Genomic DNA, 27,289 nt, shown 5'->3' with positions numbered 1-27,289 from the left:
TCACCTTGAAGTCTGCCTGTGCATTACTTTTCCAAGTGGTTCCCCGCAGTGGTCTTGTACCAATGGCCTCGACCTATAAACAAAAGGAGACATTGGTAAACGCATTGCCTGATTTTATATGCATTTTTTAAAGTTTTCTCCAATTGATTCCTCGGGTGCATAATTACGCACAAAAATACTATTTTTGCTCAACTTTGAAAAATCATAACTTAAAAAGTACTTACCCAATTTTGATGATCTTGATCTTAAAATTTTTATAAACATCTGACATATTTTTGTAAATTGGTTTTGAGTTATTCTTTTGCGTGTGTGTCCACATTTATTCATACTGTGAGTACGACAAATGCTTAGCACTTAGCCTAACTGCTCAAACAAGCTACCCTAAAAATTAGAGCATTAGGTGGTGTAGTTTTTACCTCTGTAAACCAAGTGGGGTTGCTTTGAGAGCCAGCCTCCTACAATGACACATTACTTTGGTGTAAAAGGTGAGCTGCATTCTTCAAGTTTGGTTCTTGTGTTCCACCATTGCAAAGCTGGCAGATCTAATTGCTGCATCTTATTCTGACATCTCCAGAAATGAAAGAGCAAGAAAAGAAAATATAGCACACACGAACTGGGAAACTAATATTTAGAGCTTGTTCCTGTACAACATGTGTAGACTTAACATGAAATTAGCCTTAATAAAGGGTAAATGGCAGTGTTCAGCAAAGTGCCCAGGGAGTCAAGCTAAGACAGCTTCTCACAGCCTGTTTTGTTTTGCGAGGGTGTTATTTCCTTTGAAAGCAGCCATTCATGACAGCCTGAACACACAATGCGTTCCTTTTCCGTGTGGGAGGTGTGAAAACATCCTGCGTGTGGTTACCTGACATGCACACAGGAAGTGGCTGTGTGTCAGGAGCCTGGGTCTGGACCAGCGCCGCTTTCGGTTCTGTGTTGTGACACGTTTGTCCCCAGCTGCTTAAATCACCACACTGCTGCTTAAGTGCCAAAGCTGAACGCATGTGGGCGCTTTGCTCCCGACTTTCAGAAGCTGTATTTTGTTTCTGCAACATCGATGCACCACTTGTAGCTGTTTCAAAGGAACGACGATGCTTCTATTTCCATAGGTGGAATCCGGGGCTGGACTGGCTGTTTGTTTCACTCAGACCTTCATCAGAAGTGACTTCTTAGTTCCAATGGGACCGGAAATATTAGAGTCGGTGTTCCCCGGGATCTGTTCATATTCACACAGAGATTTCGGCTGCCACACACAGCCAAACCTTTGGTGTGAAAACCTGGGGGTGAAATGAGGAAACACGGGACTCGGGCCAGAATTACCCCGTCTCATGAAGGGGACCCTCAGGGCCCAACGTGTAATGCCCCTGATTTTCATCATCCCTGCAGTATACCTCTGGGGGCGAAGGGCATGTGCGCCCGCTTTGCGCACTCCAGGGGCACTTTGGCATTACAGAAAGTGCAGCAGACACTTATGGGGCCCTTTCTGTAATAAATATAGCGCTGGCGCACATATAGCGCCAGTGTTGTCACCAGAGGGTGATCTCTCACTTGCATGGGGGCGTGGCCCATTTAAATGAGTGAATCCCTCTGCCTCTGTGCCCGTGCCATATCATAGACGTGGATGCTGAGGCAAAGAAGCTGTCAGGAGGTGCACTGTCATAGTGTGCCACATAAAAGGGGGCGCACTGTCAGTGCACCCCCTTATGGCAGCCCTGTAGAGGGGGCAAAGAGGTTCCGATGGACCCCCTCGAGACATCCCCTTGCATGCTGGTGCAGTCACTCACTGCACCCGCCTACAAGGGGATCTGTAATCCCCCTTAAAAGTGCAGCGGGTTGCTGCCTGCACTGTAAAATACGGAGCAGCTGCTTTAAATCCACTCAATTTTTCACTAAAATATGCTGACCCCCCCAGGTAAAATGTAATAGGGCGCACTTCCCTGTGACGCAACCTGAGAAAGTGCGCTCTATTTATAATAGGGCCTCTTGTGTCTCTGGAAGGGGCAAGGGGGTACAGAGGTAGTGGAACCTGGGCCATTTTCTGGACCCCACGTAATGGGAGCAATTGGCATGTTCCCGGTAGGCTACAGGCTTAGGTGGCTGCTTTCAAAGCAGGATGGGCTTTTCGTGTCCAACTTTGCCCCAAATGCCTTCATTCTGCTCTTGGCCTCCTGCAGTGCAGGGCTGGTTTGAACGCTTTTGCAGGCTTCCAATCAAGCCTGATGTAAACCTGTTATTTTGTTTCATTCAGTTCAAGATCTGCAAAAGAAAATATTATTATATGTCTTGAACAGTTTGATAGTCACTTTCCCAAACTTGTGATATTTGAGGGCTTATTTTGAATTCGTTTGTAAAGACACTCTGCATAACTCTTGCTTCTAGGTGCTCTTGAGTGAGGGGTGACCTTAATGGGAGCTGGTTACAAATACCTGTGTTTAGATGTTCATATAGAATCACATTTTTCATTATGTGTTTTTTTAAGGATAATGAGCGTTTACGTTGTCTCGATCAGGAGGGGAGGATTGAAAAAAAAATGGCCAAAAATAGTAACATTTAAATAACCATATAAAAACGCCAGACAACCACAACCGTAGTGCTCTCCTCACCAGTAAATATTTCAAACAAAACAAAACAAAAGCTAAGCTAATCTCAACAGTAATCAAAGCTATCCGCTTTATGGCGCACAATTTCCGAACTCACCCAATTAGCTGCAACAGACTCTTTTGACAGAGTTATCCCAGGTACCAGCTTGGAAGCTCCATCCTTCTCCGGATCCAGGGCAGGATCCATCTGCAGCCCAGGGTTAAAACCTATACCACACCCACTTCCACCCGTGCCCCTGTGTAACAGCCATTTGTTTACATTCTTAATGATGGGAGAAGGTGCCTCAGCACAACTCTATTCTGACCCAATAATCAACTACTGGTGTATTACTTCTGCTCAAGGGGTATGTGCCTGGTGCCTCTAGAGGGAAGATGACAGATTGCATTCAGTTGGGCAGCTTTCATTACCAGGGACAAGACCTGGTGGCTGTACTGCAGCTTGCTGACCGGGCATTTGCCCTATTAGGTCGATAACTGCTCTGTCCCTGCTCTGACACTCTCTGAAAACTGGGTCACTGATTTCACCAATACCTCCTTTGTCTTCAACACCCCAGGAGATTCAGGGCCATATTTGTACTCTTTTTGTGTCACTTTTTGACGCAAAAGTGGTGCAAACGTACAAAATTCAATTATATTTTGTAAGTTTGCGCCTCTTTTGCGTCAAAACATGACTCAAATGCAGTGCTAAAAAAGTATAAATATGGGCCTCAGTGTCTTCTGGCCCTTCTCCAACATGTCATCTCATCTCGAAATCTTGGTAGTCCCACCACAATACACAACCTTCAGAACCTAATCAGAAACGGCCAGTCTTCACCATCCACCAAGCCCTGCATGACCAGTTTGCATAAACAGGCACATGAGATCATTTATACAGAAAGGACTGTTTAAACTCATGCCAACCTTGGAGCCCACAACAAGTTGGTACCGTTCTTTGCATAGCACACCTCATAGGTCTACAAATACAGTGACTCCTCACCAGCAGGATATATCCTTTAATACGTCTTAGTGACAAGAGCAAGCTTCCTGGCTTCAGTCAATATTTGTATGTAAACACTGACTGGCCTTTTGGTGCTTAGAGACCTGGCTAATCCAATGTGGAAGATAGCAAGCTGTACATGCAGGTGTTCAACGCACTTCGCAGACATGCTCACTAACTTGCTCCATTGAAGAATTGAATGATATCCAATTTTTTAAGCTTAGACCACCCCTAAATCTAAATCCAGCTTGTGTCAGGAAGTAACAACTGTAGATTCTCTGTGGTGTCTACTTGCCACTCATCCGCAGCGCACAATTACTCAGATCCCCTAGTTTACACAATGAAAGTCTAAGATATTAGGAAGTCCTCCCAAGCTTTCACATTGGAGTCTCCTGTGTGCCAGGTACTTTTTCTTATCCAAAATACATTAGGATGTTAGATTATGATTAGGATACTGCAGTCCTCTCTTACGAAACTAGTGTTTCCCTTCCCAGAGTGCATAATTACACTGGAAGAGGAATCACACCAATTAACAAAAAATATAATCTGCCAAGTCATATTTTGGGAGGAATCTTCCCCATCCATCATACTATATAACTAGGGCTCCTTGTTTTATGATATTTATTTTTTTATATTTCTGTCTATATTTATCCATATACATTTTTTGCTAATTAAATCTCTATTTATCATGTTTATTTTGTGCTTAGTGAAAAAAATTAAGCTGTAATGAGTATATTTCTATATATATTTAAACAACAGATCTTTACTCGTGTTTGAATTTTCAATGGATTTGAGACATTTACAGTACAATTCATTAATTTGAAAGCATTTGCATTTTTGAACAGCTATACTGCAGCAGCTATTTATGCTTCATTAGGAAATCCTTCTTTTCTTTTCTTTTCTTTTCTTTTCTTTTCTTTTCTTTTCTTTTCTTTAAGCTCCGCTACCTGTCAATCTGCATAGTGATTGTTGGCCTAGCACTCATTATTGATAGTTGTGGTAATCGTCCAAAAGAAACTCTATTTTGCTTATTTTTCCAAATTTAAAATAAATACAGACAGGAAAAAAGAGGGTTTCTGACTATTTATCTGTAAAAATTAAAATTGGAGCCATTATTGTGAGAAATCGGGTTGTGGGTGAGGGGGGTGTTAATCCTGCTCAAGCAACAGCCACAATCCCCATTGTGGTGATCCACAAAAAGTCACCAAATTAACCTGTGCCTAACCCTCTGGTAGCTTGGCACAAAAGCAGTCAGCCCTAGTTTAGAGGCAGTGTGCAACGTATTTGTGCAACTCTACAAACAGTAATAAAATGAATACACACCGGAAAAGGAATCCAAACAGAGTAATCTTTAATAAATACAAAAAGACCACAAAGACAAATATCCTATTAATAGAACCAGAGATATAACATTCTAAAAATAACATAACATAAAACAAATAGTGCTTTAAAGTTCAAACTGCCAATTGTGGTGATCTGGTCTTGATGGACTAAGGTAAAGTCACAAGTTCAGGTCATCTACAATGGAGCATGGGCCTGATACAAGGACCAAGTTAGGCTCACTGGTGATTCTAACTTAATTCTAGAATACGGAGCTTTGCACCATGCAGTGGCAGTTCTGAGGATCAATGCAAAGTCTGTGTTGAGGATGTGTCTTGCAGCTACAGTTTCGATGAGTTTTGAGGGCTGTGATGTGGGTTTGAGTTGAGGTTGCGTCATGCTGCATCAGTTCTGATGAGGAGCTGCAAGGCTGTGTCAGATTTGAGTCAAGCTGCGTCACTTCTGGTGAAGTGCACAGCTGGGCTTGCAGAGCACCCTTAGTCGCACTTCAGAGGATCCAGTATGAAACTGGGACCACTTGAGTGGTTAGATAGTGCTTAATTTGTAAAATAATATGTGCTGGTGCCCAGCGCACTCCTCAGAAGCCCGTTGCTGGGGCTGATAAATATCAGCGTACCAAAAACTAAGGCTGCATAGTCTGGAATCCACTTCAGGCCTCTTTAATCCACTGCCAGAAACTCCCTGCCACTGTAACTCACTCTTGCATGTTCCTGCTTTCTCTCTTGGCGATGTTTTTAACGCCTAACTCTCCTGCCTTTTTCCCTGTTTGTGTGTTTTCCTCCTCTTCCTCTATGGAAATGTCAGATGAGGAAAAGTAACAGTGGGTCCCTAAAAATAAGTGCCGGCAACCACCGGCTCAAATTAAGCACTGGGGTTAGGACTCACAGCAGACAGAGTCCAGGTACAGAGTGCCAGATGGTTTAGGCCTTTTCACTGGCCTGAGGCTCTGATCAGAGGTTCAGTTAACTGGACCTTGGAGTCACTCTGGTGGTCCTGAGTTCAAGGTGCAGGTCCAGTTCTTCTCACTCAGGCAGCAGGGCAAACAAGCAGCAGAATAGAATAGCAGCAGGGTTGCGGAACAGTCCTTCTTGCAGTAGAGCAGCAGAGCATTCCTTCTTCTGAGTCTTCTACAGGTTCAGAAGTGATTTGAAGAGTGGGTCTGAGGGTCCCTTTTTAGGGTCGAGCCTGCGTTGCATGCGCTCGCGCATGCGTATCGCAGCGAGACGCTTTTGTATTTAGAAAAGGGCTCGGAGCCCTGTCAACTTCACGTCAGTGTTTTTTATTGGTTCGTGGGCTTGCCTAATAAAATCTGCTTGCTTTCATTAGTCGAAGGCACGCATAGGTCATGCCTTTTCCGGTGGCTAGCCCTCCTCGAGTTCAGCGACCAAGTACAGAAAACATGCGAGGCTCGCTGTTTTCCATCGGGCTCGTGGACTTCTTTTTCTCTAATTTACGAGCGCGATCTCGCTTGGCAGAAGTCGAGCGCTATACATAGTTAATTTCACTTTTCCGGGTTATGTACATAAATGCACTTTTGCCCGATAGGTGAAAAGTCGGGTTAGGAGTTTACAACGCGATCAGCTCTAACATGAGCAAACGCGAGACCCGTTGCATTGTAAATGCTTGTTTATACCTGTGCCCAATTTGAAGAAAAATAAGCTTGTGGAGTTTCCCCCTATAGAGGTGTCTGGAATTTCATGCCTTCCTGCCCTAATCCTACTCTGTCTGATGGCACAACAGGCTAATGTGAAGTCCTTTGTGTGTGAGCCGAGACGGTGCCTTTGAAGTGCAAGTGTTGTAGGTGACGCCTCCATGCTCCCAATAAGTCACAGATGTCCAATCTTGTGTACACCCAGGCCACCCTTGTGAAGCTGTTTAGGAGGAATGTTTAGGAGGAATAAGCAAAGGCCAACTATCAAGTACACCTAGTACTGACCAAGGAACAGGCTGCAAGCACCAAATGGTTCGGACAAGAAAATGCCAACTTTCTCAAAGTGGCATTTTCAGAATTGTGACTGAAAATCCAACTTTATATTAAAGAGGATTTAAAATTATGATTCCTCAGACACCTTCAGGACTTTCCTACCTAATCCCTATCAAAATGTAGCACTGTTTTAATGTAATAAAGTAACCCAATGTTATCCTACAGGAGAGGTGGGCCTTGCAGTAGTGAAAACTTAATTTGAGAGTTTTTCTCTACCAGGACATGGAAAACTTAAAAGTACATGTCTAGCCTTTTGAATGCACAGCAATCTGACTTATGTGCTGTTTAGGACCTACCCTAGGGGTGGCTTATATGTATCAAAAAGGAAGGTTTAGGTCTGGCAAAAGGTTTATTTTGCCTGGTCGACATAGCAGTTTAAACTGCTGGCAGGCTGCAATGGCAGACCTGACACATCTCTTAAAGGGTTCCTTAAGTGGGTAGCACAATAGGTGGTGATGCCCAATAGTAGGATTTAATGTACAGACCCAGAGTATATTGTATACCACTTTACTTGGAACTTATGAGTATACTAAAATTACCAGTCAGGTACAAGACAAATTTACCATGCTTTCGGGAGAGAGCACAAGCACTTTAGCACTGGTTAACAGTGGTAAAAGGGCACAGAGTCCTAAGGCCAAGAAAAACGAAGTCAATCAAATTAGGTCAGGCAAAGAAAAAAGATTTGGTGGGTGACCCTGTAGAGAAGGATACGTCCAATAATTATGTATAACCATGCACTGCTGAAACTAGTGGATGATTATTTCGTCAAGTAGACCTAACGCTTGTAACACATTTCTCACTTGAGCTTAAAGAAAAACACAACATTCTGGACTTCTGGTAACAACTCTACATGATACACCTGGGATCACACACTTCAGAGGGCATGTAGCTCAAGTGTGGTTTCATCTTTATACCTGTTGTTAGAAATTGGGTCTCTAGTTGGCAGTGGTTTTCACCTTGTCCAAGTAGGGACCCTCACTTTAGTCAGGGTAAGGGAGCCACACAGCTATGATAAACCCTGCTAACCCCTTTTGTAGCTTGGTTCAAGTAGTCAGGCTTATCGCAGAGGCAATGTGTAAAATATTTGTACCCACACACAGTAACATAGTGAAAAAACACAAGTACTGCACACCAGTTTAGAAAAATATACAATATTTATTTGAGCACAAGACCAAAACAACAAAAATACAACATACACAAGTAAAAATATGAATTGTTAAAGATTAAATCTTAGTCTAGCACTTAGAATTACAATAGCTCCTACAGGGGCTATCACAGCATTTTCACAGAGTCGCTTCCAACACTCTGTTGCCACTCGCAAGGGAATGCGGGCCAGTCACGGAGTTGCACGGACCCCGGGTACAGTTCCTTAGAAACCGATGAGGAAACAAAAGACGTTGCATGGAGTTGGGGAGATGAGGAGACGCTGGATCTGGTGCAGCATTGGTTCCTTACTACTACTGGGGAGGTGAGGTGTCAGTTCCTTACTGCTGGGAGGGGAGGTGAGGCGTTGGTTACTTACGTTGCAGGGGAAGTGATGCTTTGTGGTGTCGCAATCACGCCACGGGCCACAGGTGCTGCGGCGGAGTCGGGTGTCACAGGCGTCAGTGGCACCGCACTCGGGACTCATGCTGTGGTGGGACTTCAGAGGCACTGTCGTGGCATCGGGCCTGTGTTGCAAGTCGCGGTCGTTGCACTTAGCAGGGACCACAGCTCCGGTGAAGGCAGCAGTGCAGAGTCTAAGAGTGGCGCAAGTTGCAAAGTCGCTCGGGAGTTGATGTGCTTAGTTTCTTCTTGGTTGCACTAGAGCTCACTTCCAAGGACCCAGGAACTGGATTTAGCACCACTTGGCAAGTCAGAACTCTCAGCAAGAGAGTCCTGTCGCTGGCAGGTGAAGTTTTTGTTTTGATGGCCCTGAGACTTCTTAACAGGAGGCAAACTCAGTTCAAGCCTTTGGAGCACCTTGGAAAGAAGAATGTAGAAAGCCAAGTCCACTCCTTTCAGTCCCAGGACAGAAGCAGCAATCAGCAGGCCAGCTCAGAAAAACAACAGGCAGAGTTGCAGTCCCTCCTACAGCATCCAGCTCTACTTACTGGCAGAATGTCCCCAGTCCAGAAGGGTCCACAAATGTGGTGTCAGAGGTCTAGTACTTATACTCAGTTCTGTCTCAGAAGTAGCAAACTTCAAAGAGAAGTCTTCATAGTGTACAAGAACCTGCCTTCGCCTGCCCCGGCCCCAGACACACTCCAGGGGGTTGGAGACTGCTTTGTGTGAGAGAAGGCACAGCCCTATTTAAGTGCAAGTGTCAGCTCCTCCCACCACTCTAGCTCAGAAAGACCGATCAGCAAGATATGCATGGCACACCTCTGCTCCCTTTGTGTGGCTGTCTAGAGTGAATTCACAACCAGCCCAACTGTCATCCTGACCAAGACATGTATTCAGCAAACAGGCAGAGGCACAGAATGGTTAAGCAAGGAAATGCCCACTTTCTAAAAGTGGCATTTTCAAACTTACAATTTGAAAACCAACTTCACCAAAAGAGGTATTTTTAAATTGTGAGTTCAGTAACCGCAAACTTCATATCTCTATCTGCCCCAATGGGAAATTACACCTAAAAGATTTTTCAAGGCAATCCTCATGTTACCCTAGGGGAGAGCTAGGCCCTGCAATAATGAAAACACGAATTTAGCAGTATTTCACTTACAAAACATGTAAAACACCCCAGTACATCTTGCCTTTTAAATACACAGCACCCTGCTCATGGGGCTGCCTTGGGACTACCTTTGCGGTGGCTTTCAGGTAACAAAAGGGAAGGTTTGGGCATGGCAAGTAGGTGTCGCCATGGCAGTCTAACCCTGCACACACAGGCACTGCAGTGGCAGGCCAGAGACGTGTTTGCAGGGCTACTCGTGTGGGTGGCACAATCAGTGCTGCAGGTCCACTAGTAGCATTTGATTTTCAGGCCCTGGGCACATCGGATGCACTATACAAGGGACTTACTAGTATATCAAATACTGCAATCACGGAAAAACAATCACCGATAAATTTAGACAGAGAGCATACTGACTTTAGCACTGGTTAGCAGTGGTAAAGTGCCCAGAGCCCTAAAGCCAACAAAAACAGGTCAGAAAAAAATAGGAGGAGAAGGGCTAAAAGTTTGAGGATAACCCTGCAAAAAGGGCCAGGTCCAACACCTGTAAAACGAAAAAAGTTCTCAGAGAGCAAGTGTGATGGATGCATTACATAAGTACGCACCCACTAAAGAGTGGTAATTTCAGTATGTGTGAACAAGGACTAATACTTCTGAAGCCTCACTGCGAATGCCTTGGTAATGTGCCTGGTAATTCTGATGACACTGGGGAAATCAGTAATTCTGGACAAGATTTCCATGTTGTTCCTCATTGCCTTTGTATTTTATGTGGAGACTTCACCATCTACTCCTGTGTTCAACAAGTTGCGTATCCAGTGAAAGGCACTGGAAATACATCGTTCCCACTGAACCTGTACGTACGCTAGGACAGGTACCTGTGGTACAGGCCTCTTTGGAATTGCAAGGCGTCTACTATTGTGTATTTTATATCTTAAGAGTGTAGCGCAAGTCCGACGTATTTTCTATTGAAAAAAGTTCAAGAAGACTCCTTTGAGTCGTTGTTTTAAAATTTCGAAGCTCTGAACATATTAGTATAATATATAATTCCATAGCTAACTTCAATATACATATGTATATACACACCGCATAGTGAGCATACTTTAAAGAACCAACAGATTGTTTTTAGATCCAAATCCCTCCAATTGGGCGCTGTTCCACCTTGTGTTTCATCGAGTTACCACACAAATCTAAACTCAATGGTGTAGCGGGGCGGTAATTGAGCATCTGGTAAAACGCGTTTTACGAGGTGTGCAACGACCGCGCTTCACTTGCTGGTTTTTACATAATTTTGCATGAGTACGCGACTGATGTTTGTAACCCTTCCAGTCTCGTTTTATAGATTATTTTAAAAATAACTTTTTATCTAGAAACATAATTTCAAAACTTCAACTCCGTTAACAACGTCAGACCCCCAATGAACAATAGCACGAACAGCCACCAGTGTACGTTTTCTCACAAACATCAGGTATTTCTCACAAAAACTACATCGATGTAGGAAGGTTTAGAAGCGTCAATCAATTTGAGCTTTCCTGTGAAAATCAGGAGTTCCGCAAGTATTTTGCATGCAAGTGTAATTTGTGTTCCGTGACTTGCGAGGGAAAGTTAAGCAAGGTACGCACTCAAGTGTAAAGTACTAGCCAGTTACCAGTGCCACATGGTTGCGCAGTAAGTGCACTCGAGAAAAAGCTGAGCAAAGTCTCCCCTCGCATACAAAATACTTCTGAGTCACCGGCGCCATCTAAAACCCACAGGAGAAAAGTGAGCGCGCTTAGCGATGGAAAACGTGAAAAACTCGGTGAATCTCGGAGGGAAACCACCATGAGGCTATACTCACATAATAAAATCTTCACACACCCCTAATATTGGTCGAGGTGTGGAACCCACCGTTGGTGGACTGGAGACAGTCCGCCACAAGACTACAGGGACAGTAGATCTGGTCTTGTGAAGACTGGATCCCAGAAGTGAAATTCACAAGTTTAATTGGCACTTTATGTCCACTCCTGGGCTTAAAAAACGGATATATGGTCCTGTAGGATGCACTTAGGTGCCAGGAGGGATTAGTTGTTATCGTAGTACTTATCCATCAAAATCGTCATGTTCTCCCCCACTGTTAGGAACCTACCAATTACTTCCATCCTCGAGGAAAAGGTTAAGGGATTGAGCTGAAAGGTATGGAGGATATTGTGTAGGAAATGATGTATGAACGAAAGCGAAGGAATCAGTAATTAGGAGTGTCACCAGTGTTTCCTGAATGGCCTTTCCTTGGCACCTGGAGACATCCATCTTTCTACAGTATTCTCTTCTCTGGCTGTCAGATTCCGTCTGACAGCTGAGTTTTGGATACCGAGACAGGAACCACATTACTCCATGTACATTTTGGACTTGTTAAATCGCTTTTTTGTTTGCTTATTGATCTGTGACTCTTTGTCACAGTTGAACTTGGTCCACATGGGCAGTGCTGTGATGGCGCCCTCGGTCACCTTTATATACCTGGCAACACAATGTAACAATCAGTCCTTCTATTGGTTGAACTCATTTACAGGGTAAATAACAGTATCTCTTAAGCAAATAGGTTCTGCAGGAAACAGGACACGTAGAGGGTACAGAAAGGTCACATATACTGAGTATGTGAAAGTTACACTGTTTGAGGGTGACCTGGGGTTTCTATGTTTAAGACACAAACACATCTGGTACAAGCATTGACAATATCAATAGGTCTGGCTTAATGTGCTCGCTGCACTCACCAAAGCACGCCACTCACTCTGCATTCACGTGCTTACACCTCTCACCCTGAAACGTGTTCATCCTGCAATCACACAAACACACCACTCACCTCTTAACCAGCACACACAACTGTGTACCTTGCCCTTACTCCCCTCTTACCCACAACTCACCCTGTGCTTACCATGTAGTGACACACAATGCCCCTTGCACTCTTACACCTCACAGTCGGTCCTCACCCAATGCTCAACCTGGGTGCTCCAGAGCATCTATTTTAGGACATAGGTGAAGTTTGTGGTGGAATATACTGCCCTGCTCCCATCAGTTTGTAGAAGCTTGGACTCCACCAAACTTGAACAGTTGAACCCTAGTGCACTCCATCCGGTGGAAACCTTTTACTTGGATGAGCTTGAAACCTGCTCCTAATGCAAAATCTCTATGGCAATGGTTCCCAACCTTTTGACTTCTGTGGCCTTTATCATTAGTGAAACAAGGGGACCCCCTGAATCGTGATAGGAATCAGGGGACCCCCCACTAAGTCATTACTGATAACTGGGGACCTAATCTTTCAATATTATTTAATTTTCTTAGCAGTCGCGGACCCCCTCAGGAGGCTTCGCAGACCACCCGGGGTCCCCGGACCACAGGTTGGGAACCACTGCTCTATGATACATTCTTAGGTGGGCTCTGTAACCAGCTGCCATGTCAACTTCAGTCAGCTTCGGGTATCAGAAGAGCTGTTCACAAAGGCCCAACATATTAATGAGCCCACTTTCTTTACCAAAGATTGACAAAGGATCCAGTTTTATAAAGGCGGGCACTTGTGCAACTCATCGCCCTTAGTCGCATATGTTTTAATTATAGAGCTCTACATTTAGAAGATATTTGTCGAGACATAGGCTTTGCTACAGGGGATGTTCTTGACACTAAATTCTAATGGTGGCAAATAAACTGTTATTGTAATGTGGAAATCTGCAAAATAACTGAAAATTTACACATTTGTTAACTGGAACAGCTAAACGTACTTGAATAGAAAATGTATCTTTTAATAAAATAAGTCAAATGAAACTGTTCAAACTCATTGTGGAAGATATCGTGGACCTTCATGACCAGAAATTAGTGAAATGTTATCATTATTTGTATTGCCAATATTCAACTTATGTGTTATTATATTCTGTCCAGCTCCAACATTATATCTGAATACTTCCAGATGTTCAGTTTATGTCTCTATGTAGTTTTTATATTGCCAATTGCCTACTTTTATAAAGTTCAAATAATAGTTTAAATCTGTTGTACTTATCATGTATATAAACAATGTATTAATATGTTTCTCTAACACTACACCGATTTAAATAAATGTTTTAATTAATAAACAAAAAATCAGGAAGAACCCAGTTTTCTATGGATGAGCACAAAGGCAACTCCTTGTCTGTAATCGCATACTTTTTGAGAGGAAGCCTACACTTTTAAAAGGTAAGTGGGGAGGCCAGGGTTTTGTTACTTGGAATACCCTTGACCTTTGAGTGTTTTTATGCTGTGCAACCAGAATGTAATCTTACATAGCATCTAACACTGATGACCTGAGATGTGCATGTCACAATTATTGAGGAGTGAAGTTGTGGGACAGAGAGTGGCCAACAGGACACTATGGGCCTGATTACAACTCTGGCGGAGGGTGTTAATCCGTCCCAAATGTGACGGATATACTACCCGCCATATTACAAGTCCATTATATCCTATGGAACTCGTAATATGGTGGGCAGGATATCCGTCACATTTGGGACGGATTAACACCCTCCGCCAAAGTTGTAATCAGGCCCTATGTCATTCTTGTGGTCTTTGATACAGAAATAGGCTGTATTAGGAAAATCATATATCAGTGGCCAAAGGATGAAAACTAAATTATCAAATATAAAAAACAAGTACAATATTAGCTTTATCAGAAGAGCTGTTGTTTCTCTGTAAAACATTATTTACTCCTTTTGCAATCTTACTCTCATGCTAAATTGTTCTGTTGCAGGTACCGGGAGAGAATGACAAGCGATGGAAGCCTGTCCTTGTCATACTGACCGAGAAGGATCTCTTACTGTATGACAGCATGCCGCGGATGAAGGATGCGTGGTCCAGCCCAATCCACTGCTACCCCCTGCTGGCCACCAGGTCTGGAGAGACTTTTTATTTTAGATAATAGGCTGATGGAAGTAGGTTGGGTTCTGCCCGCAGACCAGGCAGACCAATGAAGCGGGCAGCGAGCCAGCTGGTCAACACAAAGACCAATGGGTGCATAGATAGAAGTGAAGAGCATTGGAAGGCCAGACCAACAGAGGATATCTGGATGGCTTAGATAAATGGAGATCGTAAATAACAGAATGGGGCAGATGAATGGGATAGGCACAGAAAGAGTGAATGAATGGATGATAGCTGTAGAACAGGCGAACGGTAAAAAGGGGCCAATTAAGTTGTGGATCAAAGTGGTGGGTGAACACAAAAGCAAATAAATAGAGAGGTGATATGAGAGTAAGCGCTGAAAGCATCATTACCACCTGCATCGATGGCAGTCGACTGATGACATGGACCCTCTTTCTACTTTTGCATTATGACATGTGACCTTTGTTCATTAAAGAGGGTGCATTTCTTTCATGGTATTAGTCCATCTGTGGTAATTATTAAGGTTTCATGGAGGATACGTACCATGCTGATCGTTTTTCATCAGCTTTGTCTTCTATCGGAACCTCATTGGTTCTTGATTGAATGCACATCACCTCCAAAGATCTCTGCTTTTGATATTAAGCCTTCTGTGGTGCAGGCCCTCCTTATGATCAACACACGCCCATTACCTACATACCACCAAGCTCCCTGCGTTCCTCTACTGAGAGTCTTTTATGATGTATATTGAAACAACAAAGCAAACATTCCTCCCCCAGTTTTTGTGTTTGATGTACCAATCTATGTGCCAAAGGTATAACTAGGCATGGGTCTTGTTCTCACTGTGCCACGGGAGACAAGCTGTTCCTGGCTGATGAAATCAACTGATTGCCAGTGGTTAGACTTATTGCAAGCACTCTTTTTGATGCGCATTATTTGATGCCCAACATCAGCAACTGCAGGGTCGGAGGCCTTCATTTCTCCTGTCTCTGTAATAGTTTACAATCTAATCTTTGTAACGAAAACTGCTTCCTGGTATTCCATAATATATTAAAAACCCACCTGTTCCCACAATGCTCACCTCTATCCTTTGTTTTCTCATTCTATGTCGCTTAGCACCAGGACACCATTTGAGGTAATGTCACAAACCCCCTAAATCAATCAGTGGCACCTTTCCTGAAGAAACTGTTTCAGCGGCATTTTTCATTGAATATAATACGTGGAGTGCCCCGCTAAATCAACTCTGGGAGGACTCCTGAGGAGGACAATGCACCACTAAAGTCCCTTCAATTCACGCATGTTCATCTGAACGTTCCTCTGCTTCCTCTACCTGGAGGTAGCCACCAATCACCACTTCCATAAACCTCCAGGATGTTCCATTGGAGAGCGTGGGTGCTCATTGCTTCTGGTGACGCTGAGTGCAGTGCGCATGCCTGGGCACGGTGCGCTCTGAGCCAAGTGACGACCTCGACATTTCAGTGTCTCAGGGCGAGAGAAGGCTGATGGGGAAGAAAGCGTCTTGTGTTGGGATGAGGTGTGGAACTTTGCAAACATAAACGTCACAAACCAGGGTTGAACTGGTGGAAAGTGAGTAGCAGTGTGGAGACCCAGGGGAAGCGTCACACGGCAGGCGTTACCAGGCCTTGCGACCTATTGCACTCTGCTGAGGATATGCATGGGACTCAAAGAATCCCCAGTGAACTGATTGACAGTGACTTGCTTTCAGGTCTGGATTTTCTTAGACGATCTGAAATCAGCCTTTATGGAACGACCCACATATTTCCTTATAGCCACATGTATGATTTCTTGCTTAGTAGAGAAAATGTCTCTGGGTACTGTGCTTGGCTGGGAGAATTACAGTATTTCACTAGTTACTCTTGGGATCGACCTGGGCATAATAAACCCCTTATAGTGTAAAACCAGTGGTTTGCTCATCAGTTAATAAACATGTTAGGGACGAAGCCTGCACAGGGCTGGGCTTGCATGTTGTGCTCGCTCGTGCACTTTGAGGCCGGCGTGAAGCCACTCCCAGGGCTGCTTTTAGATCCCACTTCAGAGGTGACCAGGCCTGGTGCTGCTGTGGAGGGGGCATCCCCTAAGATGGCACCAAGGGGTTGTGACAGCAGGGAAGTGCCACCCAAAACCTCATTTGTGGACTTCAGAGAAAATTATCAGGTAATTCGAGTTCATAGCAGAGTCAGGGTCACGATAAATAACACTGACAAATGAAATAAACGTCATCAGCATTAAATGTTAGTTTATCTCACACTGCACAATGCCTGCCTCGGTAGAGTAACCAGTCCCATGTGAACGTGCTTGTTCCCAGTGTCAAAGATTACATTGTGAATACATTCTCGATAACTCAAACAACGGAGGCATGTGAAAACATCTGAAGGACAAAACAAAACCCGGCAACTCCATACTAGTAGAAGCCGTTTGGAATGTCTGCACTTATTTCCTTCAGACATAGATGATTGTTGCCTCTTTCATAATGTCAAGTAATCAAAAGGTTGTAATGTAGTTTCTTTCGCAAATTGTTTAATGTAAGTCATTATTCTTGCTGGTTTGTAATATAAATGCTTTATTTAGGAGTACAAAGTGCATTGAGGTTGAAGCCATAATTCTATCAAGCAGTATGTATATACTTAGATGCACAATGTATTGAGAATTGAGAATTAAGCCCATACATCTATCATATTATTATATATATATATATATATATATATACATATATATATATATTGCTGCACACAATGCATTGAGAATTAAGCCCATAATCATATCACGTAGTGTGTGTGTGTGTGTGTGTGTATATATATATATATATATATATATATATTTATATATTTATACGCATAGTGTATATAAGTAGGAAATGAAATGAAAGTGGTGAGCTTTAATCTAAAACGAGCGTTTTGGATTAAAGCTCGCCACTTTCATTTCATTTCCTGGATGTCCTGAGTGTGCGTATTTACTTATTTATATTTGTTGTTTGGATTTCTTACCGGCTTGCTCTGCCTGTTTGCGCACCACCCCTTGTGGGCCGCCCGAGCTCGGAAGGAGCACTTTGTTTGGTATATATATATATATATACATATATATATAATGCTTGGTAGAATAATGGGAATGATTCTCAATGCATTGTGTGCACCTAAGTAAAACATACGTGCAGAAGAAAACTCTTTCTAAACATAAATACCAGAATTTCATGTTCGGAAAGTGAAGTTACAAATATCCACATTCCACCAGTATGGCTGAATTACTGCATTCACAAGAGTAAGGCTACGGGGGTGGGAGGTTTCTCCGTAGATAGTCCTGCAGATCAGTTTGTTGGTTTTCACATACCGCTGGTCCATAGTTTCACACCCCGTAAACAAATCAAACTGCTATATTCAAGTGCAGAAGTAACTGCGTTTCCAGGATGAGACTAGGGCGTGACACCCCATTACAGAATGTGAGCTCCCATGGAGAGAAAAAAATGTCACTTGTGCTAAAAACATTTTTGTGATAAAATACATTTTGCATGTAGACTTTTCGGTCTAATGTAAAATGTTTATATGTTAATGTTACGCATTGGAGTGCGCCAGGAAATCTTGAATTGTTACCGATTTTCTGCTGTTCTCCTGGGATCCTTTTTGAATCCCCAAAACTTAGTAGTTTCAACTAAACAGCGGAGTTATCATGTGTGAGCAATAGCTTTGGTTTTGTTTTACTGGGGCAGTGCTCTGTAGTCTCTTGTTTTTTTATTTTATTTTAAGAGTTTATAAATAGCAGACATGGCCCGGAGGCATCCGAGTGTTTCTCGATATAAGCCAGAACATATCAATAACAAATAAACATCTACATGTACATTAAAGGTGGAGCCAGGTTAGTCTCTTCCGGGAAGTAAAGCGCTTCACACGTGTTTGTAGCAGGACATAGCAATGAAAAGCAGGTAGTACAGAACCATGTGAGGGTCACCATTCACAGGTTGAGGCTGGTATGTGATTTGAGGGAGCGTGAGGAGGTAGGAGTAGTTTAGGCCAGGTGACATTCAAAGAGAAGAGTTTTTAGGTCTTTTTTGAAGGTGACATGACTCGTGGTCCGGTGGAGACTCGGCGAGAAGGAGTTTCAGATCCATGTATCACTCATGCTTGAAGGTGAAGGCTAGAGGAGGAATTGAGTGTTTTTTTACTCTGTCTGTACCTAAGATTTTCAGTTTCCCTGAGATGTAGAAGAGTATAGAGGAGAGAACATCTTTATGAGTGGTGCTGGCAGTTTAAATTGAGCTCTTGTCTGTAAGGGAAGCCACTGAAGAAAGCGTAGAATGGGAGAGATGTGATCGAATTTCATGTGTCCTGTCTCAAAGAGAGCTGCACATGTAGGAGTGCTCTGAGTGTACCTAGGTGGACCGTGGGAATTCAGAGGAGGAGTGCACTTACGTAGTTGAGCCTGGAGAGCACAGGCACATGGACAACAGATTTATGGTCTTGTGTAAGGATGAGGTTCCTGATTCCGCAAAGCAGCCTTAACTCGAGCTGGGCACTCTTAGCCATGGAGGAGATATGGCTCTGGAGGTTAAGAAATTTGTTGAGGGTGAAACCAAGAGATTTGGTATTCTGAATGATATAGAGGCAGCCTTTAGTGTCTGGGGTCTAAGCTTTTTTTGGAGACATGAGAAGAAATTCTGTTTTCAGTGTGTTTAGTTTGAGCTTGAATTTTGTTCAGGCAATTGGATAAGCGGACAAAGGGGCTTATTACAACTTTGGAGGAGGTGTTAATCTGTCCCAAAAGTGACGGTAAAGTGACGGATATACCACCAGCCGTATTACGAGTCCATTATATCCTATGGAACTCGTAATACGGCTGGTGGTATATCCGTCACTTTTGGGACGGATTAACACCTCCTCCAAAGTTGTAATAACCCCCAAAGTCTTTTGGGTCCGAGACCTTCAGGTAGATGAGGGTGTCACTGGTGGAAGAGAATTTCTGAGTTCCTGAGGATTGTACAGAGGGGATCGAGGAAGAGGTTGAAAAAGGTTGAGGAGAGAATCGAACCTTGGGGACCCCCTTGTTGCAGGCTGACTGGATCTGAGACAGCAGTCCCACTTTTTACAATTAGGGAGCGGTTTGTTAGGTGTATGGTAAACCGCTTAAGGAGGACACCATCAATACTCATTTGATGCTTCAGTGTGTCTAACAAAGCCTGGTGGCTGACTGTGTCAAATGCAGCAGAGAGGTCAAGGAACACAAGTAGACTGGAGTTACCAGTGTCAAGGGTGCAGATGGCGTCATCCACAATCTGCACAATTGTAGTCTCAGTGCTGTGGCCCTGACGGAAACGGGATTGAAGAGAGTCAAGCAGGTTGTCCTGGATGTGGAATGACATTTGGAAGGCTACACGCACAACTTTCAATCACCTTGCCTAGAAGAGGCAAAGTGGATACTAGGGGAAAAAGTTGTTACAGTCCTCAGGGTCTAGTGATTGTTTTTTTCTCCAAAAGATGGGATATTTAACCCCCTTTGTAGACAGTCTGGGAATGAACCCTGATCCAGGGATGATTTAACCATGGTTGTCAGATGGGGAGAAGTAGTTTAGCTAATTTATTTAGATTTGTTTCATGCATTGTTTATCTACATTGTGCTTCATACACACATATGACTGAAGTAATGAAACTCATACACTTTTAGCTATATATTTGTTTAGTTGCTCATTTTTTATTTAGATTTTGAAAGTCATATCGGCTGCGCACGGAAACCTCAAAATATGTAGGTTTCTAAGTGCATGTCTAATAAACTCTACAGTGTACATTCATGGTTAAAGGCATCTTCACGTTTACTTTTTCCGCACTAAGAAAATAATGTTCCCATGTGGAGGAATCTAATTCCACTGTAAAGATGAAAAAGGGTACATTTTTGGTTAACAGGGCAAAAACAACTTGCAAGTTTCCCTGGAGTAGATTGTTCAGAAAAAACATCCTTTAATGAACTTACCATATGAGGCCATTTGTTCACATTCTTTTTGTTTTCATCATCTCCTCGATGCCACCTAGTGGGCATTTAACAGCATAGCTTTAACATTGATTCTAAGAATAAAGGGCTATATGTATGAACACATTTTCCCATTGACACAGAATGGGAAAAACCCTTTGCTACATCTGGCCCAAAGTTACTAAGGGGACGTTTCACCTAGCATGTTTTCACGTCTCACATTACCAAGACTGTTTGATTTTACTCAAATTAAATATGTAGCATACTTATTTATAGTGGCTTTCAGTCAGCTCTCTTCATCCATTGGCCTGTTATGTCATTCATATTTTTCTTCTGCCCATGACAGCATATAGCATGCGCAATCGGTAAACCTACTTAAGCTATTGGCTAACTTCTCTGTGACAATTGCCAAGAACTATGATGGCAACGTGTGCTTTTTTCAGATGAAACCAAGCCAAAGTATTTTTTTTAAATGCTAAGGGTTTGGCAGCTTTCCCAAATATAAAGTTTTGCAAAACCATGACAAAACATAATAAGCATTGACAAAGCCAAAAGGCTGGGGGCCAGCCCCAGACCGATTGGCTTTGTCAATACTCGTTTGAGCATGGATAGTCCAACGTATGCAATGGATAGTCTAACGTATGTCTGCCACGTTTCCCATATTTCTATTTTCTGTTTGAAGTGGAAGAGTGGCACACAACAAACCAACGTCCCTCTAAGTGCTTTCTGATCTGAGGTGGTAAACAAATATACATGCTAATAGTGCTTTGGGAAAATTAAAAGTACCATAACTGTGGACAAAAGAATGACTACTAAAATCAGAATCATTGGCTGCGTACTTGTTGGTCACTGATTCATGTGTTGCAGACTGTTCCTAAGCACGCTGGATTGAACGATAAAAATAAACAATAAACATGGGTTCCATCCTGTAAATGCACTGCCATACAATTACAGGACTATACTTCTACCACACTCCCAAACTGCTAGGCCCCTTGTTTCAACATCCTACATTGAAGACTAATCACCTTCCATGCACAAAGCATTAGTTTGCAGAATATTCAAAGGAAATGTTGTATTGCATTGGACAAGTATGTACGTGATGAAAAACATAAAATGAAAGATGTTTGGTGACATCACGTGAGCAATAACACCTGATCTTTTAGATCAAACAATGAGGTCATGGATTATGAGGCATTGCTATTATGCAGATTTGGATAGGTTGGCAAAAAAAATAAGTGATAATGTTTAGAGAGCAAGAGCGGGTGGTGAGGGGCCACAGAGTGCTGGCCAACAGCAGATATCAGAGTAAACAATGAAATGGATTCACTTACATTTGTAACAGTAGAAGTTACAACTCTACGCAAACCTGAAGTAAAACAGCTTCAGTGCCTTTGGGCTTAAACATTCAGAATCCACACGGTAAGGCATTACTGTATTTCTTGTGTTTTCTTGTATTCTGTTGGACTGCAGGATTTTTTTGCTTTTTTGGTTCCTAATCTGCCACAGGGCCTGAAAACAGATCCTTAAAACAAGCTTCAGTGTTTAACACATTAAGGCTCATTCAATGATTATCGTTCTGTGAAGAACATTGTAATCATCATGGCTGCCTTGGAAGGAACAGTCATCAGGCAAAATGGACTTGCACATCCCAGTGCACAATCTCATTGGCTCTTTTCATTTCAGGTTGGTCCATTCCAGTCCTTCAAAAGGATCTCCACAGCCTGGAGTAGAGCTGTCCTTTGCCACTCGCACAGGTACACGGCAAGGGATTGAAACACACCTGTTCAGAGCCGAGACACATAAAGACCTATCACTGTGGACGAGACAAATAGTGCAAGGCTGCCACAACTCAGCCGAGCTTATTAAAGAAATCACGACCCGTAAGTACCGCCCAAAGGGCCATCCTTTGTCTATTTAAATGCATTCTAGAAATTGCATATTCATTTACTTACATTTACATAGGCTTATTTAGTTCTTATGTGCCAAACCTACTGTCTCCGATGCTGTTTTCTTTCAATTGCAATATTTTGAGTTTCACCAACCACTTCTTGAAGACTTTCTTTTCGATGGGACAGCGCTGATTCTTAGGAGTGTGAGAGAGATATGTCATGAACCAGGCACCTTTCTGGTTTATCCTTCCATCTCTATCAACCAATTAGCTTCTCTAGATTTTGTAAATAGCTTTTGGGAGGTGTGTGATGGAGTGGTTGCCTTTCAGTACCTGAAAGAGGGTCACTTGTCCAAAGTTTCAACTCTTACACCCAAATGATATTTAGCTGACAGTGACTTAAAATAAACACAGTTAGAAGTGGCATTCTTTTCTAATTGCAATGCAGAGCTGGTTCATCCACAGAATTCTCCATTTCAGAATTTACCTCTGCTTCCCTAGAAAGATCATAATCAACATATGTCATGTCACAGCAGGTCACAAACGGCTACGTCAGTGTCTGCATGTCTATCCTCTCTGTGAGAGGATGGGCATGCCGCAGAGCACCATTATGAATGGCTCCACAAAAGCCAACCAGAATGGTTGAGATCAGCCTTTGCTGAAGACCGGAAGTCACTCATGGTTGGACAGCCGCACTTCCCAGCCATGAACTATCCTCTCTTCCCTGAACCGTTTCGTAGTCCGCGGAAGTGTGGCTGTCCAACCATGAGTGATTGCCCATCTTCTAGCATAGACTTCCACTGTCATTTTACTCATACCACAGACGAGATTTTTTTTTATCTGATTCCACTCTGTAGACAAGCTTTAAAAAAAGAGGTTGATTCCGTCCTTCTTGGTGAAAATTGGTAACAACTCCCAATTACAAAGCCTGTCCAACATGGGGCACAAACCAGTTCTCTTGTCTGGGATCATGCTGATTGGACGGCACTATAGACAGTTATCAGGAAAATATGGGTAATACTAGATGGTATAAAAAGTAGATTCCTAAAAGTGCGGTCTCACGTTTTCTAAAATCAGTTCATTTGCAAACCCACACTACCGCATTGGGGCCATTTGTTTAGATTTCTGTACTGCCCAATGCTGGGCAATTATTTTTTTCCCCCATATGTCATGTAAGGTGACTGTGGAAGTGGAAAATGTTACTCAGATAAAGACTTATTGCACAAAGGACCACTCTCCGCCTGGGTTAGAAACATCAAAGAAGTACAAACATTTAAACAAATTGGGCCAGAGATTTTGCGGGGCTGCCAAATGGGTGTTAAAAGAAAGCAGGGATTGAGACTGTCCCTTCAGGAACTGTAGACTACGATGTTCTACCAGCAGAATGATCTCAATAAGGGAAGTGTACAGTTTGCTTAATTCAATGAAGAGACTTGACTGTCAGGATAAACATTGTCCTAAGCATCACCAAGTTTGGCAATATCACTGCTTCAGCGATTTGTCGGACCTGCAAGCACACATAGTTAGTAATGTATAAAAAGCTTTTTATTACCAAGATAAGCAAAGATATTAAAAAAACAAAAATGAATTCGTTTCACGAGTTTGAGCCCAAAAAATTTGAATTATATGGTATTTTACACTTACCTATTAGGGATCTAACTTAAGTCATTTTAGTATTGAGGCAAAGGCCATAATCTAAAATATCACGGTGTGGGTGCATAAGAAGTGTTGCAGATAGTCCATCCTTTATTCTGAACAGCTAATAAGTAATGGGACAGATTTACAAGGCCCTTGCGCCTCCTTGCACCACACAAGCGTCATTTATTTTTATGCTAATGTGGCATTAAGGAGGCCATTTCCCTGTGCCATATCTACAAAGTAGTGCAATGCTAGCATTGCTCCACTTTGTAACCCCTTGCACAACATCATATTTTTGTCAGGTATAATGTATGCAAGGGAGGCGTTCCCACGCAGGGAGGCTGCAACAAATGGCGCACTGTCACATTTTACATAATTGTTAACGTCTGCTCGGGGCAGGCGTTAAAGTGACGGGCCCATAGTAACCTATAGGCCTCCCTAGTGGTTTGCTGCACTAGCTCCATAATTTATGGCACTAATCCAGCAAAGCTCCACAATAGCATCATAAATGATGATGCTATTGTGGAAACAAGCACCATGGTGTGCCACATTGTAAATACTTCTTTTGAAAAAATGGGGCAACCCAGCACCCTGGGGCCTGGATAAGTGAATAATATAATAAACAAATGTTTTGGTCCCTCAGAGGGAAGGTTATGAATTAACCTCCACAACAGTGGTTGTACCATAAAAATCTTTCTGTACCCATGAGGTTTGTGAGTAATATATCACATTTATCAGAATCTTAAATTCAACAATTTAAAGTAAAGTAATCGAGGTGCTCCTGTATAATGGTGCAATGTGAGTGAATTATGTGTTAGTATAGGTGTTGCAGTGCTATTTACATGAAAACTAAAACCAAACTGTGGTTAAAAGCATGAGGTGTCAAATAAGCACCTATAACCATAGGTACTGTGAGCCTGCTGAATTTTTCAAAAGTAAATCCACAATTTCTCATACAATGTCAATGTTTCGAACCCAATAAAATAAATTAATTCAGACAGGTCATCATCAGGTCAGAATATTGAAATAGGAAGCACCTAGAATACAATACAGAAAGCATGTATCAGTACTTTGCCCTCCATCTGGCCAGCATCTATTAATTCAACAGTACAACATATTGTATGGTTATATTATCAAATCCATGTTTAACATGAGGTGACAACTTCTTTATGTGGTAGTTAGTTGACCTCTTAAGAGATCGAAACAAAATGTACCTAATTAATTTTGAAAATAAACCAATTTGAAGATGTACTCACCCCTATTTGATTGTACTCAGACACATCCTAGTCGTGTTAACAATAAAACTATACCAATTCACCTTCCTTCTCATGTAGTCCTGATGTGTTGTTAATAATACCACTTTTTTACTTTGCCATCTAGAGAAAAAATAATATATATATATAATTAATTGTATTATTGTTGTTTCCGAGGTCGAGGCTACTGTATAAAGTTTGAAAGTAAACCTGAAAATTGCTTTATAGTTACCTAATGGCTTTAGGAAGGTCTTAAATCGTTCCATGAAAATTAGCCAATTGTTTAAAGTCCTTTTTAAAACTTGTTGGCGTAGTCCTATGTTAAATTTAAGGATCTACAGCCCTGATTTAATCAGATTAAATGCTCTAGTTTTTGTTATAATATATTGTGAATAAGGCACAACCATGGTGTCATTAGGTGGGGCAGTGGAGGCGCAAGAAAAGTGGCACATGGGGACTGTTGCACCACTTTCTTGTAGATCTGACCCAATATTTCTTTCCCTGAGATCAAATCTCTTTGTCCAAGATTCTTTTTGATAATGAAGGCAGAGCAGTTATATACCTAATTGAAAATTAGCACAACAAGCAATATGAGATTGGTGCATTTTGATTGGCCATTTGCTGGTCCTTTTTTGCCAGAGAGTAAAAATAGTGGCCTCTGATTGGAGTTGCCGGTCAATATCTGCCAGGGAGTTGCCCGATTGTGGAGTGACACGGTCCTGTCTTATATCTGGTCAGCCTAAGCGAAGGAGGCTTTTCTTCCTGCCTGCCCTTGGACATTGACTCATTTAGGGCTGTGCTTCTTCCTGCAGGTGCCCAGGAAAGCACCTGCCCCAGTGGAACTGACCACTTAGCTTCTGACTACTGGTGAAGCTACCTGTGATATGTGAATAGAGCAAGCAGATAAGGGTGTGTATGCCATGTGGCTTTTTAATGAGGAATATGTCCTCACTTGGCCACCACCATCACCATTGAAGACTCCTTTCCAATGCTCCCAGGAGGGCATTGCACCGAGTTGGAGGTCAAATCCATAACTTTACCTTTTTCACAATATTACTTCTAGCACTGTTAGCTGGCTAACAGGGAAATACGGAAGCACCTTGTACCCTCCTTTTCTACCCAAAACTCTAGAAGAGGCCTTCAGAACCAGACACAACACACAAGAGAATTACCCCTAACCTATACTCAACTCTGCAAATGTAGTCGCCAACTCATGCTCCTTATCAGCGCAATTCGCTAGAAATGGCCTACAATTGAACACAGTAGTCTTCTATTGAAACTGATGAACGTCTTAAACACCTAGAAACTTTGTCGAGAGGCAGGGACTTGAAGAGGGTCTCTAATGTCATGCAGATGTGCAATGAGTGATCCCTTCATCTCTGTTGCCTCACCTGGTCAAACAGATGTCTGGCACCTTGAATGGGTGAGTGGGTCCTCCACCTAGATTGGAGTTATCAATGGGAAGGTCGTGGTAAGTAGCTGGGGTCGATTTACTTTGCTTAGGATTCAGTCCTGATGCTCTGCAGTTTTGTAGTTAAATATGACTCAGGAAATTAAACAGATGTGTGATCTATGTGTGTATGCGTAGATTATGTACGCATAATATAAACAACACAAATCCATTATGCGCATGTGATGCTGATGTACTGAGAAGGCTGAAGGCCCCTGAAGAATGTCAGTGAAATATCAGTGGGCACACAATTTAGTATCAGCAATATTCACATAAATCTCCTTTACTGTTATTATTTTTGGATTTTCTTGCATTTGCAAGGGTAGATTACAGTCTGATAAGAATTTGTTTAAATAGTGCGTACCTAGAGGAGCAAAGAATCAATGTCAAGTTAGATTTATAGGGTGCAGACCCATAGGGTATAGACAAGAACAATTATATGGTAAGTGGTTACAGTTTACAGCATGTTAATCGAGGAAGCGTTGTGCAGAAGGTGACAGATGCTAGGGATGGGCAGTGACCACCAAATAGCTCAGAATTCAGAAGGTGGTGCCCATTGTTGCATGCAAATGTAAGCAAATAGCCAAAAACGTGTGAAGTGTATTCATGTGTACGCTATGCATCATTTACACATTCATTTGCATGCGTTTGATAAATCGGTTGAGGGCATTTTAGA

General features: G+C 42.6%; 1 protein-coding gene across 1 annotated transcript in view; it reads left to right on the top strand.

Annotated features, from left to right (window-relative positions):
* SNTB1 (syntrophin beta 1) overlaps positions 1-27,289 on the top strand; it is a 385,115-nt gene that overhangs the window by 336,404 nt on the left and 21,422 nt on the right. The window contains exons 4-5 of the mRNA XM_069220684.1: positions 14,290-14,429; positions 22,068-22,264. Coding sequence (XP_069076785.1) covers positions 14,290-14,429; positions 22,068-22,264 — 337 coding nt within the window. The remainder of the gene's footprint in view (positions 1-14,289; positions 14,430-22,067; positions 22,265-27,289) is intronic.

This window comes from Pleurodeles waltl, chromosome 2_2, assembly GCF_031143425.1.
Source record: "Pleurodeles waltl isolate 20211129_DDA chromosome 2_2, aPleWal1.hap1.20221129, whole genome shotgun sequence".
Lineage (NCBI taxonomy): Eukaryota > Metazoa > Chordata > Amphibia > Caudata > Salamandridae > Pleurodeles > Pleurodeles waltl.
This window is presented reverse-complemented; position numbering and strand designations above follow the sequence as displayed.